This window comes from Echinococcus granulosus, assembly GCF_000524195.1.
Source record: "Echinococcus granulosus chromosome Unknown EG_S00139, whole genome shotgun sequence".
NCBI classification, from domain to species: Eukaryota; Metazoa; Platyhelminthes; class Cestoda; order Cyclophyllidea; family Taeniidae; genus Echinococcus; species Echinococcus granulosus.
This window is the reverse complement of record NW_020170519.1, coordinates 49,219-65,175: the sequence shown is the minus strand read 5'-3', so window position 1 is coordinate 65,175 and position 15,957 is coordinate 49,219. Positions and strand designations below refer to the sequence as shown.

Sequence of the window (15,957 nt, the reverse complement as noted above, 5' to 3'; positions counted from 1 at the left end):
GGAACTGCCAGACCCTGGAGTAAAAGAGATGGCAAAATTGTCTGTCTAAAGGAAAAGCGTGGTTCTTTAGGCGTGACTGGTTTGCAGGCTAACCAAATAACTTCACACATAATTGACAGAGATGTAGTTCAAACTATCTCACCTCTTGATTGCCTTCGCTCTAGACGTCCAATAAAAACCAAGTCACCAGCTCTCCATTTTGTGGGTAATACCGAGGTAAACTATGTTTTTCCAGAAGAGTAAACTTTACAGTAGCTTATTCGCTTTAGGGTTGATTGCCTTTTCCGTCTGTTAGCGTGGATGAGGTAGCAGTGTATTTAAGCAGAAAGGAGATTACCGATACTGACAAAGCAATGTTGGGAAAAGTTTTCATTTTTCTTTGAATGCTCGTAAATCCTCCAGAAAGCACCTTATTGCAAATGCAATCTTTCACGAATGGAGTGAAATCATCCTGTCTGTTCATAAGTTCTTTTACAATTGTGTAGGCGCCCAAGACTAATTTCGCCATCAGGACAAGTGATTAGGTAAAATCATTTTTTTCAAATGGTGAGCATTCTATTTTCCATTTGTTTTCCACTTTTATCCTATCCCTCATTGTTTTCAAAGTAGGCTTTAATTTCTCCCCCTTTTCCTCTCCTTAAATTACGTCTTGCCGATATCGGCTTTGGCGGATAAAATTCATTGAATCTAATCACCGACTACTGTCCACCTTGATCAGTTACAATAAACTCCGCATAATTGAATGACTATTTTGTTGAACTTTACTGAGGAAATTATGTGAGCAATCTGTTTTAAGCTGTTACGGCTATGCGCGCGTTAATTAAAGATTGGAAGAGTCGGAAGAAACCCTAATAGAGTTGGTCAATTAACAAATTCCTTCAAGAACCAGTATCTAGTCCCAGAAAAGTAGAATTCATCCAGCATAGCTTCTCTACTCGCGTATGCTTCTTGCCTGATTAATAAAACAGTCGAGTTGCCTGAGTAAATTGCAGACCAGTCAGGATAAAGTATGGCTTGCATGCATCCAATGGCTAGTCTGACCCACTGCTAATCTAGAGCTTCCATCCCCTTACGTTAATAACAGAAGATTCAACAAAACAGTTATCACAGTAATAGCAGAAAGGAACGGAATGCGATCACCGCAGAGGCAGTCAACACACTGAGTCCCTGTCCACAGTGTTCATTTACCTCTGGAACACTGAGTGAGGTGAAAGAGTTCGTGATAAACGTATGTAGGGTAGCATTGCCATCAGAGGGGGGCCGGCAGTAGAAGCAGCCGAATAGATCGTCATTTCTTCAAATCCCGTCTACGAGGTGTGTCCCAACTCAGCACCCTGATCTCACTTTTCGGGACCGCCACAGTTCGCATCCTCTCATTTGTCATATTCTGTGAATATCGATGGCTTGAAACAGAAAAGAGGATGCACAAGTGCGAACTCTCGTATATTCCCTTAAGATGACATGCAGCAGGTGTTATCTCAAGCCGCACATATGAACAAAACATTCATAGTGTGACATCTACCTTAGTACACTGTCAAGAAAATGAAGGTTTGGACCAAGAATCTGCAAGCGGTTGCTGCAATTTCTACTCTATCCCTTAAGAAAAGCAGCCGATCTCCATTCAAATGCATTTGTGAAGGCATGTACTGGAGAACTATCGAGGCCGAATATTGAGACAAAACGGATCCTTAGTACAAATCGTATGTATAAGAAGTTCGTTCATGCCACTCCCAAAAATTTTAATGCATCAGTTTACACCTTGAAGTGCATAGGTCCGTGAGAGGTGTTACTTGATACGTAGAAATAATAGCCGGCATAAAAACTGCCAGCCAGTCAGCACTCTACTCGTCAAACTACCGGACGCAATGGGACCTCGTGGACGGAATGACTGCAGTGAGTACTAAGGTTTCCTCGTCTAATGAGATGCAAAACCTGCAGAAATCGGCACTACAGAAAGTTTTAGTGCATAGTTCATAGGACGGTAGAATGTCAGACAGTACAGGAATACAGTTATTCAGTATCTAAAGATTAGTATTTGCACTTTTAGTCTTTCAGTCTAATTGAGAAAACAAAATGACCCGCTCTTCACTTTATTGTCTTATCCAAATTCCCAAAATAACTTGATGTTTTCGGAGATGGAATTTCTATGCTGAAGGCCTTAGATTAAAAAGGGCTACGAAAGGTGAACATACTAGGATGCATATGATGCACTAAATAGCTTCTTTCACTGTGTATAAACGCGAAATATGCACTGACAGTTCAAAATATAAATAATACATAAAGCACACAATGAATTTTTACACATTTGCTTGTAAGACAAAAGAATTCATGGGTTTACTGTGAGCACCTTCGTGTGCTAGCGATCACAAATCCCTAATTTAGACTCGTCGTCACCTCTACTGTTGCTTGATAGCAGTATCATACTTGTAAACGGCGCTGCTTGTACGTGTTACTGAGAAGACAGATAGCTAAAAATCTATGCCATCTTCATGGTCATCGAGTCTCAGTCTTACTGCTAAGCTAAAGTTAGAAGTCTGCTCAACTCACCGAACAGTTCAGGTTATTCAGAAGGGAGTACAGACTCCCTGTTGCAGGCGGCAGTTACATGGCGCTTGACAAAGATGATAGCAGTGGTGTTGATGGCGGTGGTGATAACAGTAGATAGGGATTGCGGAGGCAGTGCTGATGGTGCTAGGAGTGAGGAAGATTGAGAAGGAATGGTCGGAGATGTGAAAAGATAGGTTATGAATTACAATGTTGGGTAAAATCTTGAGTATAGAGCCGACGTTGCTGGCAGAAGTGTGAGGAAGATGCTGGCAAGCCAATAAAAAGCTGCTGCTACTGTTATAGGGAGTGTTGGACCAAGGCAAGATGTTGAAAGAAGCCTCGGGTACATTGGGTTGGTATTTCGATAGATTTAATAAAACAATAATAGCATCCTCCCTTCAGAGTCATAAACAGGAGAAAATGGGCAGACAATGAGAGCAAAGTGGATTATTATATTTGGTAAAAAAAAACATTAGCAGACTTACCCCTGATATTGCAGAGGAAAACTGCACTGTCTGTTCCTCCCTAAGGTCAATGACAGTCCTTCCGGCATTGTTGTCGAACAGCGCCATAACCAGATCTAAATTATTAATGTTGGGATTTTCTACGGCGTTTGAGGTCGCCACTGCCCATCGACCTATACAAATAGGAGGTATATGCGGAAGGCTTCATACCCGTATGCGAACGGGTGTAACGTTACACCCCATCCAAATACCCCGTGTTGTAATTGCAGTACAAACAAGTACAAACACCCGCAAAACTACCGCGTTTGGCGCCGTCACTGGTAGCATCACCATTCGCAGCAGTTCTACCACGACTAGAGCTATTGGAATTTCTTGGCGATTTAATGCACCTTTTCCATGTGACTGGTGTGATCATTGCGGCAGAGGAAACGTCTGGGGCACTTAATGCACATAAAATGGCAGTAGATTAAAACAAAAATGCTCTTGAATACATTTGCATGACTCTGCTTTGCCTCTTGTAATTATTATTACAAACTAACTGCATAGAAGCTGAAAGAAGACCTAAACGCCTAAATATATTGCACACACAAAATAAGAATTCATACAACGATCCGACACACTGGTACTTCTAGTTAAGTCCGCGCAAACGCAATACACGTGCTACACATAATTCGAAGTGTGCCAACAGACCGCTCCGCCGCAGCAGCAGCAGCAGTCACGGTAACAGTAGACAAAATCGTAATTTACATCTTGCTAGTACGCAGAAGACGTGGACGTCACGTATCCATGTATCCAACACACAAACTCGTCAGTTCCTAAAACAAACAGCTCCATTTTCCGTAACTTTAACCAATGCGTTTAATACTTACGAGATGCTTGTGGGAAGCCAAACTAACAATGTTATCATTGAAAGTGATAAACATGTCTCAATGTGAGACAGCAGTGATGGTACATCCACGGAAATGCATGTAGTAATGCAACTTCTTCTGGACGAATGGTACTTGCAGAAGACTATAAAGCGAACACAGTGGCATAGCGTTCACAGCCTAGAAGCTCGGGCCTGATGACGAAGATATTCTCTGTCGAGAGATCTCGACAGAGAATGTCAAATTAACTCAGGCCCATTTATCCTTCCAAAAAGTCATCCAGTCTGACCTAAACGCCTTATGGTATATTTGCGTTGACAATGCGTCGAGGATCCGGTTGGGCATGCCCAAAAGAAAAAAACTCGCTTCCTCATCTGAGAACGCACTAACTCTAAAACTTCCTTGCAGCGCAATGTCGGATCAGTCCAAAGTGGAATATTCAGAATCAACCAAGTTGATGAATAAAAGACGGCCTCTGCTTGAGCTGTAAGGATAGCTTTTTGTGGACCCCCAGCAGATGTGCTCTGGTTATTGTTCTCAGGGTAAATGGTATCCCTAGTCTGGAGCTTGGGCATTCCGAAAAAGACAATACATGGAGCACCAGAGCGGACACGGGTAAGTTAGAACAGAGTGTTGAGCTGGAGAGGTACTTCATTGGAGTGGACTGGAGGAATGATGATCTGTTTCGGCTGTCTGATCTTCTCTGAGAGCAATGTTACCTTTTGAATATTTATCATGCGCTCGTTCACCTCACTCGGTTATCTAAAGGTAAATGAGCACTGTAAACAGACAATAGCAAAGCCTTGCAACAAATATTCGGTTATTCTAGAGCTAGAGACTGATTCTTGAATGGACCGAAGAGCAGCACAGTTGGAACAAATATTCGTGGTGACAATTTTCACGATTTAGTGGTACAATCACCAAACACAAGCACGTGGTACAAGCTTCCAAGATATTTATACCTAAGTCAATTGTCATTGCATGCATTTTACTTCACTATCAATAACGAAGATTAGTTAGTGGGTTTAGCTGACCGCATGCAGCACGGTGGAGAAGAGATTGGTTAAAGAGGGAACACCTAAATCTAAGGTGCAGGAATAGGGATATCTGAGAAAATGAACCTTATCCACAGAATCTTACTAATCAAGGGACTTCTTATTTCCGTAGACTCCTGAGTAGCAACTGTGCCTCCCCCCAGGTTCACCACTAGCCAAATTTAATAGACAGAGGTCCAGAAACGCGTTATAAATGGGATGGGAGGCCGCGTCATTGCAAAACACGTGCCCACGTCTGTGACCTCTTGCCAATTCAGAAGAGAAGATGAATACATTCATGTGTCTGTGTATTTTGCAAGTCAGAGCTAACTGTGGGTGGTGCTGCTTGTTTACCCATTTGCGAAGTCGACACCTCACCCCACCATTTCCCCTTTCCCATTCATTCTGCGCATACAGGTACAAGTCCATTTGTGGTCGATGCGACTCACGCAACTTGTGAAGATGCCGTGACCAATAATACTTCATTGTGATCATGCGGACGGCTTACGCCGCTATGGTTCAGGTTGAGAAGTGACTTTCACAGTACCCCTGCCAATAGATTTCGCGAAGTGGTCTCCATACATAGAAAGAAATAAAAATCGTGTGCCTTAGAGAACCTTCTAGAAAAAAAGTGTTCAGGCCTTCCATCAGGCCTTGAATTCTCCTCCTAAACATGCCTATCAGCAGAGCAAAGCAAGACTTCCCAATCGCAGGGAGAAATGAACGTAAAAAGAGTCTGCGTTTAAGCATTTACATGTGATCTACTATGTTACGTGATATTCAACACTCTGCTGCTTCGAAAACAAAAATTGGCCACACACATTCATTGAAACATTTTGATATACGCACCTAAATTTGTGGTCTCCAAAAAGTAAAAGGGCCAGCGGAGTAATTTTGCTCGTTCTTACATCTTTGGCGATTTTCCCGTGAGAACTACCAGCAATCCATTCAACTGTATGGGTAATATTGGTGCCTTATTAGGAGGAAAACCTGCTTTTTGCTTCTCTTGTATAAGAGCTTCCGTAGTAGAAGTGCCCATTCGTAATGATAAATCTCGCCTGCAGTAAAAAGCGCGCAACACTAAGCTCATTCACGATAAGAAGAATAGAGTTAATCAGCCATTTTTTAATAGTGCGACGGATGTAATATTTATTACCTAGAACTGAGCGCAGGAGTGAACTGCAACAACTAAATCTATATTTCAAGGCATTCCTGTGATTTGAGTTACCTTTGAAGGTTAAAAGCAAAATCAGGGCAACAGTTGATCTTCCCGAATACATGACTTAAATGCCGATTATCTTGTGAAGCGCAAAAAAGGAGTTTTTGATTGAATAGCCAAGTTAGTAGAGTGCTGTATGGATGCCTGAATGGACGGATAGACAATGTGACAGGATGAGATAACGAACTAAGTGGTGGAAGAATGAACACCTGATTACATGGTGGATGACAATCGAAAGAGCGTGAAGTTGAAAAGTGCATATCAAACATAATCCCTCAACTATTCGCTCTTCAGGCCAGCTACAGCAGGTTCATTGTGAACAAAATAAATTATCACTAATAAACGGATCCCCGATGCACTCGAACCGAGGTCTCTATTCCTGTAGTGACTATGCATCCCTTCCCTCTTCTCTCCCTCCCTCACTTTACCCACTACCACAATGGGTAGTACTAGACTGCCAATAGTGATGGAGAAGTGGATATTTGCCAAAGATATCTGTTACTATGAGAGGAGACTTCGGTTCCCTCACTGCCAAGCCTTCATCTAAGGTGCTGCAGCCAATAAAACTTGTAAATAGGGTTAAAATGAAGAAACCAGAGATAACATTGGTAATGACATGATAATGACAATTTGACTCAGCTAGTGTTTATCGGAAAAGTGCCGACAACGAAGCAGTAATTAAAATAAGAATAGTGAACACGTGAATAGTTGCACATGAGCTCGAAAATCTTATCAAGAAGTTGCCCATATTGCTAACAAAAAATCTTAACAATCGAGAACTTACTTGAACTGATTTCTCAGCAGCGATTCCTATTAAGTCCGGGAAGTCTAAGATACCACTGGATTGTAAACTGTTTACTGACAGCAAAAACTCAGCATACATATTCACCACCGACCAATGGGGCGGAAATAGCGCTATATGTCCAATCGGAAGTGCATGCGGGCGAATTTAATGGCTGTCCAACCAATTATATGCTAGCAGTTTAAACACTACATAATTGGTCTACAGAGAGCATTATAACATCCTCAGCTAACCTGCCTTTGGAGATTACCACTTTTTGCAAGGAAAAATAAGCAACAGTATTCATTCCCTCCCTTGCACACAGGAAGTGGATTGATATTGCTAGAGGTTGCTTGTTGCGCTAGTGAGCGGGCTGGCGTCTGCGTGCATAGGAGTAAAAAAGTTTTTGTGCTTTGTGACGCTTGATTTTGCGTCCACCCACAGAGTAGCCGGGTCTCTTATTTGGGTAATGGTGAGGTCATAATTGCGATTACGCTTGTACTGGGGTACTCACTTCTTAACTATGGGCAAATATTATCACTTTCGGGTTCCGTTTTTCTTTTACGGTAGCCAAAGTCTTTCTGCGTAGTACAAAGAAAAAGGAAATGCTTGTCATATTAATACATTCCGAACGATGGACACTTCTGAGACCCAGTTAATACTTTCTCACTTACAGCCTTCGCTTCCTTTTTCAACTGGGATGACAATTAGATCTAAGTGACCTCATTAACACGGCTCTAGAGTCTACACCGACGCTAAAAATTCTTGTCAGGGTGGAATTTTCGGATTTCTTGATAGCAATAGCTGTGGCAACAGCATTGAGACGCTATCTTTCCACACACATTCCTCTCTGTTCTTTCCTTATGATGACTAGTTGTTGCCACTTGATACCGTAGCGACCACTGCCACGTTTGATGTCCATTGCAAAGTATCACTCTTTAAACGTAGGTTACTTACGTACGGTCACAAAACATCTTGCATCGTGATTGCTGAGGAGTATCTTTTTCTCACTCTAATGTGCCGTAAAATCGTATCATTGCACATGTTCTCTCTCTCTCTCCACCATTAACAGCACCATTTAACAAGCAGAAAAGCAGTTCTAGAGTGCGCCTTTTGCTTAACTTGACGAATCAGCTGCGGAATATGAGTGCATCACCCAACAATTTTATAACACCATTCCTACATTGGCATTCGGTTTCACTCCTTTAATGGAGCCCTTTGCTAAATTGTGACGGATCCAAAAAGTGGAATTAAAAAGTAGTCTCGTAGCAGTAATATTCTGTAGTGTCTGAAGGCAGTGCAGAGTGCTCGCTATTCGCTCGCACCTTTGTTCATCTGATCATTCATCTGTCCATCTACTTACACAGACAAAAGTCGTATATTGATGGTGGGTGATGGATGCAAATGCAGCCCACTGACTGGTTGTAAATGCATCACAGACGATTTCGGCTGTGCTGAAGTTCGTTAATGCGCAGCTGAGCACTCTCAAATAACTAACTGACTAACCAGCTTATCGGTATACTAGAAGTCGATGAAGATTCCCTCTCTTTCGTATGGCCGCTCCCCAGTCCATTCAGCCGCATGCACGAAAAGTTGCGGTGGATGTGTACGGACTGCGACGATTGGTCTCACTAGCGACTGAGGAGAAGTCAAAAACCCTAACCGCTATTAGTGAGGCGCTTCTTCACCTCCCCTTTCTCCGCATTTCAACGTTCCTTAATCTTAATTTCCTTAAAACTGCAACTCACTCTACCTCTACCTAAGCTCCTTGCAGTTTCCTTCAATATGTGTATCTCTCGGTCTATCCACTCATCTGTCTGTCTTTCTTCCTTGCATCTTTCTATTTGTCTACCTTATTTATCATCTATCGGCGTAATGTGCACTTATGAATAACTCATGAAAATGGGTGTACATCACAGTGTAAACTTACATATCATGGATTGTGCGCAATGAGTAAAAATGTGGAAAACTGTAGTAAAGGAGAGGCACATCCCTAGGCAGAACGACGTAAAGCAAGAAGAGCTAAACCAAGACAAGTGCAGGGGAGACGAGGGGAAGCGAAACGTGGCACTGAGGGTTACACCTGTGAAAGGAAGGAGAAAATGCAGCTGGAGTTGGACGAGTGGCCATGGAGCGAAAGCGACTCTAGTTCCAGCGACGATTATACTTAGCAAATAGATTGCCCTTGCGATCGCACAGACGTCACTGTGCCCTCAACTCCGCGGATACCAAAAACAGTTGTCTTCATAGACCTCCTGTGTAATTTCTTTCAAGTTCTGTTTGAAATTTGGGCCCTAGAGGAGTAAATAAGAGGGAACATCAAAAGATTGCGATGATGTATGGAAAGTATTGGGGGATCTTACTTTGTTGCCGAGATCAAGCTGATGGAAAGTGCGAAATGATACCACTACTACTGCTATTAGCCCCAAGACATTAAAAGGTACCTTAAAGACGTATGACACTGCTCCATTGCCTGAATGATTACCATATCAACCTTGTTTTTGGTGGTTTGTATGGTTAGACCATCGACGCCGCAAATCTACTGTTACACATTGCATCGACTATAGCGTCTTATGACCTAAACTCTAAATCTCCAGTCTCGAGCTGAAACGTCTCAGCGTCTCAATTGTGCTGCTTACCCCACACCCAGGTAGGTGATTTTGAACCGGCTGTGGCAGCATAAAGGTGTGAGCAGGAGGTAGATTTGAAGCTAAGGTAATGCGACTCCTATAATGTGAATTGAGTTGGGAAATAAGGAAAAATGGACTCTGCTAGACTTTGGATTAACTCACTCACCTATGTTTGAGAGTACGCCGAGATGCAGTGCTCCAGTGAGGTCGACAACACCCTCATCGGTTAGGGATGGAACTGCGAGGCTAGGTGGATCAGCGTCAACCGAGGTCGACACCCAGAGGTGTGAGTGTGCGTAGATGTGGTTGTGATCGTAGGTTTCCCACTAGGTTCAAGCAGCGATCTCTTGGATGGGATTTCTTTTAGGATAAATCTACGAGCTAGCAAAATGTGTGGCTTTGTACAATGGGAGTGAGAAAACTACTTAGTAAAACACACTTACAGTTGACAGCCACCTTGAGAAATCTAAGTGATGCCTGGATGAAATGCCATTTTGTCCCGTTGACTGTCATATAGTATTTATGGCGGCGAAAAACAGGTAGGTGGAGTAATGGGTGCAGGTAAATCGTATTCAGTTATCCAAATCAGGATGTGGTTGGCTTGTCGATCGTCGAATCTAAGAGCATACCCAGCGAATGAGTGAAAACTATATGACTTTGTAAAGGAGGTGAGCAAAACGACGTGCATATAAGGAAGTAAATCGAGCAAGCAATAGTGCACTGATCAGATTTCCTCTTTTTAAAAGGTAGTTTCACCTTTGATGCGCGGGCGCATTTGTGACATAGAGAGGGTTGGGAAAGAGAAATAACAAAAAGGGTTTGAAGTGTAGAGATCTATGAGAATTAAATTGTTTTGTAAAATTAAGCAAAAAAGTGAAAGATGAAAGACGGAAGAAGGAATGAGAGAAGAAGAAGGTCAATAATGGTTTGGGAAATAGCCGAAGAAGTAGTTTTGATGAGTATGAAGGTTGAAGACTGTACGATGAAGTCGCCATGTAGTTAACAGACAGGCCTCCCATCATGCAACGTGCTGAATCAAATGGATATTCTTTTAGATCAACACTACTGCCGATGAGCCGTTAATGAATAAATTGGAGTTGCAATGAAATACTCACTAACATTGACAATCACTTCTTCTACTGCTGCTCCTCCTTTACTTACTCCTGTCCACTTTCTGTCCTCATTTCCACCTTGCTCTCTCTCTTCTCATACACTTCATCACCGTCTTCGCATTACTTCTCTTCCATTGACTCCTCCACAGCCAAAACTTCACGCAAGGATCAAAAGGTAACGTAGAAAGTAGACTTTAGCAGCTTCTTTGCTGTTTCCCAAATAGCAATCTATCCCCTCTTCATTCCCATACCCTGTGTCATAATTGCATGAACTAAAAAATATTTTTTCAAAGTAAGCCGTTCTATTCAGCTTCCATGTGAACAGCGTCATGTTGAAGCCTGCTTCACCAGCATTGACCGTGTAAGTTTACGGGTGGGTGGGTGGGTGCGCCTAAATACTTCTAATACTGTCACCATATCATCACACCCCTTTCTCTTTACTAAATCAAGTCCGCGTCTGCCTCATTATGCTACCATCTTGTGTTTATGTACTTTGCGCAAAATTCATACACAGAATAAAAGAAAGCCTGAGGGTGTTTCTTCTGATCACCTTTTACATACAGTCTTTTATGAAATTCAAACTCGCAGCCATCTTGCGGCATGTTGCATCACACGGCATGTTGGATTGGTCTAGTGTCCACTTCAAAGACTCAAATATGTTGACAAGTTCTACATAATCGTTCACTATGGCTTAGGAAAAGGGCGTAAAAATATGCTGCTGCCTTATAAATCAACAGTTGATGATGATGCAGAAGCGAATTTAATTTACTACTCTACATATGGCGAGTAGTATCCAGTTTACGTGTTCATAATTTAGGAGTATACGCTGTCTGATTGGATTACAGAGGGGGTTGTAGGTGCCGCCGTAAACATTCACATATTGCATGATCTTCGTAAATGCTCATATTTTCGCCTTTTCAAAATAGCAATTTTGGTGGTATCTTAAAGCTTTTTTCCACCCGATTACAGTTGGTAGTCTTGTAATAAAAATGGGAAACTTAACATCTAAGCCTTCTTTTTTCTTGTCGTTTGTTCAACCATTTAATGTCTATCTTTACCAGTCATTTTTACAATTGAATGTTCAATAAATTTAAGATGTTGATACATTTACCACCACTGAACTTTAATAACGATGTCTGATTTTCATCCACATATTGTTGCTTCCAATTTCACTGGTCTTACCGGCTGATCTTAAAAGTGTGCTTAGTACCATCTTGTAATCACACTCACACACTAAGAATAAACATCAGGAAGATATCATCGCATTGTTTGCCAAAGGATGTTTCTGCATGTAGAGAGATGCATATATTATGACTTGTAGTCGAATAACTGCACAAACCTTCCTGATTTATTTTACTTTGTGTATTAGTGAGCTATCATTACCATAAAATCTTGGTGCGAACTGGTTCCACACTTCAACACCTATTTTTGCTGTCTGTAAAACAAGCCACTACTCTAAACAGCTTTTTCCTCCCTTTTATTCTCTAGCAGCCTGCTCTATGTGGCCTTTGATCATGAGGTTTTCTATCATCAAATAGAGCATCGAAAAACTCCATCCGGGTATAGGCAGAGTAAATATGGAGATGAGGAATAGGGAACCGTTTTACTTCCTTCCATCTTAGCCAAGAAGTGCACAAGTATAGCACTTGTTTTTGTATTATTTTACTAATGCTACCGCGGCCCAGGACCACAATGAGGTAGTAACATAAGATGCGCTATTTACTTTCGTGGTAGAACAAGATTTTGTGAAACAAAGATGTAATTAGTAATAAATCATCGCGAATTTATGCCTCACTTTAAAAATAATGTCGAGGGCACATTTACTCATCTTTGCGAGGAAGTGTAAAATCAAAAAAGTGGAACTGTCAGTTCTGCCCAGGCCGTGTTGACTTCGTCGTGTTTATTACAGTGAATGAGCCTTACTTACAGTCTACTTGTCTGACAGGAAATCTCAACTCCCAGTGTTTGTAGAATGTAAGCATTTGTCAGTAGGTTGTAGTACTTGAAATTCATCACTAATGCACCATTTGTTAAAAATGAGGTGAATATCTTGTTTATCGGGAATTCAGAGTGAATAAGAAAGGTAAAGAGACCGTCAGCTAGAGGATGATTATCTGGATATCGCTTTAACAGCCCTAATCATATTTTAAACAGAAATGGTACTTGTGTTTCCCTTCACCTTTGCGCCTTCTCCTTGTGCTTGGATCCTGACAAGCGTCCAACCAAAAAATGAGAATGCAGAGGCATCAATAGCGACGTTTCATTAAATGACCAGGCAAGGCTTAGGATGATAAACCTCATAGCGAAAGAGGAAGAATGTGTGCCACGAGTAAGATAAACTGCAAGATTTCCTAGCAGATGGTTAAAAAAATGATATCTACCTTTGGTAATTGCCCTAGTTCTCTGATCTGCGGAAATTCCACCATAGAATTAGTGACACTAGTCGTGAACCATTTGAAGTAGTTTGTGCTGAGCAATCTGTTGTACTTTTAAAAAATGAGAGTTAGGTGAGCTGCAGATATCTTCTCCACCTCTTTACTAGTTAAGCAAAATCTAGATGGATTAATGGTTAAGCAGCACCACGTAAAAACTACCATCATTGATTGACATCGGGTGTTGTTGGCAAACTTGTAAAGATCACGCTCTAAATACATTTAACCAAAGTGTTTTAGCTTTGCTTAAAGGATAATGGGATATTCAATGATTGGGCTGTGTTCACACGGGGAATTTGTACTGCACCATTAGGGCTGGGATGGTGTGCCTTAGCGCGTTTTGCTAGTAAAATTTTATGGATAAGCCGTCTCGATTGGGGTATGAAATGGATGAGATGGGATTCGCTGAGTCAGCACGACAAAAGTGAGAGCGAAATTTGGTCATTTGATCTCAGGCATAGATGAGAGTCATTATATAAATCCATGGAGGTAATTAATTTTGATTAGGTAACTTAATGTCCTCCTTCGTGACACCGAAGGAAGAAGAAGTTTTAAACATCATTGGCAATGCATTCTACAAATCCATGCTGTCTGTGTCGAGCCTCAAGTCCCATTTTATACTCGCCAGTTGGTTTCCAACAAACCGTTCCCCGCCCGTGTGCAATCTGTGCATTGTTCTCTAGTGACAGTAGCACAAAGGATGATGTGAAATTGGTAAGCAACTTCACCACTGGCATCGAATACCATTAATAGCTGGGTGGGTGTATGATGAGGCAAGTATTGCCTCCCATGTTTTCAAATGATGTCCCACATGCACATTTGTGGTGTCGCAGTCGAACTTCCTCCGCTTGCTCCTTTCCTCTACGTATTGCATTATTACAAGTAAGTAAAATCGGCATGCCACTTTTATGCAAAAGAACGTTTTTTTACTACAATACAAAAAGTATGTGAATTTGAGCTGTTGTTTTAAAGATGAACTACGTTGATCCCGTCTAGGGTTGGCATTTACACATGTCCACTTTTACTTAGAATAGCTCGACTAAGTTTAAGAGCACAGGCGCCTCCTTTGTTACTGTGTCAAAAGGACAAAAAAATGAATGGCGAGATATTTGTGCACAATTATAGACTTGGGAACAAATTACTCATGGAGCCACAAAATGTGATGTAGGTGTTAACACCTGAAATATTGCAATGTCTTGTGAATATTTGGTGCTCCCTTCTATGTGTCCGAAATCGTTCACTAAATCAAGCGCAATGGCATTTGGAAGCGACGACAGCTGACGCACAGACTGCAAAGGCTTAACTCCCATTAGCCAATCAACACGCAACTCCTCTGGTACTCACTTGTACCTTTCATCAGTCCTCGAGTGGCATCGCCCTATTTGGGTGTAAGGGAGAAGCCTTTGACATCAATGTGCGGCAATTGCTGCGTGAGAACGTCTTCAGTTTTCTCAACACTCCAATTCACATTTTCTTGTTGCCTTCGTCTGGGTGAGCATTAGTGGTGTAGATCTCACAAATCATGGCCATCTGAAAATGGTGAGGGTCTAGTACGGCTAAATTTGCCCTTGACAAAGGTGGAATATGAGGACACGTCTCAGTTGCGAGGTTAATTTTCCCATTAGAATTAATGTAATTCACCACCACTTCATCCACATATGCTTTTACCAGTAAGCTCACACCGTTTTCGCAACTTGCATCATTCAAGTGGGTGGAAGCATACATTCTCCAACTTAGTCAATCACACTGCACAGTTTCGTAGCTTCGTGTTTTGCAGGCCGAATGAAGGGAAAAGGTTTGGTTTGCAAGTTGCAGACTGTAGTAGAAGCAAACATCTATGCCACTGCCCATCAAAGGCAGTACTGTAAAGGAGACGCCAGTCATAACTGCACAGATGCTCTATCAACTTTAATTATTTTTATTATTTTTATTTTTACTATAAATTATTTTGTCAGGTACTTCTCTGTTCCCCTCCACCAATGTGTCTACCAAACCACTTCCAATTTCGCTCTCGCTCCCCTACTTTCCCGTTGCCTTTACTCCGGCACAAACATTGCGATGACATGTAAATTTGCCCGGTGCTCTACTTCATCACCTTAATCAAATCCATTGGCAATTGAATGAGACGACTGCTAACGTAAGTACTCCTAACGCGCGGTTTTGTTCAGCCAATCAAGAGGCGACTGGGCTAGTACCCACTCCTACCTTTCATCAGACCATGGGTGGCTCCACTCGATTCGGGTGTGACAAAGGGGCCCTCGAAAACAAAGTTGGCACTTCTGCACTGCTGCATTTCTATCGCCCGCACCTCAGTGTGGACCCGACACCACTGCTCACGTCAGCCCTCACCTACAGGCGGATTCAAGCCTGAAGCTACATTGTGCGGCATCACTTTCGAGTGCGCATTAGCCATTTAATGAGGCGATACATGGAACTGTGGCACCTCCTGATTGGATGAAGAATTCTAGCAGTTAGCGCTCACCAAGGATAGGTTAGTCAGGATCAGCTGCAGTTGATATAAAAGGTTGCAGCAGTCGTGGTGGTCATCATTATTCGACACAACGCTTTGGCACTTGTACCCCACACGAAGCCATGTCAACAGGTCCTGCTATTGGCATTGATCTAGGAACGACCTTCTCCTGCATTGGTGTTTTCGAACACGACAGGGTGGAGATCATAGCCAACAATCAGGGTAGCCGCACAACGCCAAGTTATGTTGCCTTTACGGATAAGGAACGACTCATCGGTGAAGCCGCAAAGGCCCAGGCTGACGCGAACCCCACCAATACGGTGTTCGATGCAAAGCGTCTGATTGGACGCGGTTTTGACGATAAGGCAGTGCAGAGTGATATGAAGCACTGGCCCTTCAAGG

The 15,957-nt window shown here is 42.2% G+C and overlaps 2 protein-coding genes across 2 annotated transcripts; one reads left to right on the top strand and one right to left on the bottom strand. All coding sequences in view use genetic code 11, as the record gives it.

Annotated features, from left to right (window-relative positions):
* Nucleotides 1–3,477: 3,477 nt before the first annotated feature.
* Nucleotides 3,478–6,399, bottom strand: EGR_09246 (hypothetical protein; the record flags this gene model as incomplete). Its single annotated transcript, XM_024498495.1, has 2 exons — nt 3,478–3,580; nt 6,140–6,399. 2 exons carry the CDS (start codon nt 6,397–6,399, stop codon nt 3,478–3,480), a joined length of 363 nt encoding a protein of 120 aa, XP_024347085.1.
* Nucleotides 6,400–8,464: 2,065 nt separating this feature from the next.
* On the top strand, nt 8,465–15,456 carry EGR_09245 (hypothetical protein; the record flags this gene model as incomplete). The annotated part of the gene is made up of 2 exons (XM_024498494.1): nt 8,465–8,582; nt 15,254–15,456. 2 exons carry the CDS (start codon nt 8,465–8,467, stop codon nt 15,454–15,456), a joined length of 321 nt encoding a protein of 106 aa, XP_024347084.1.
* Between the last annotated feature and the right edge of the window lie 501 nt (nt 15,457–15,957).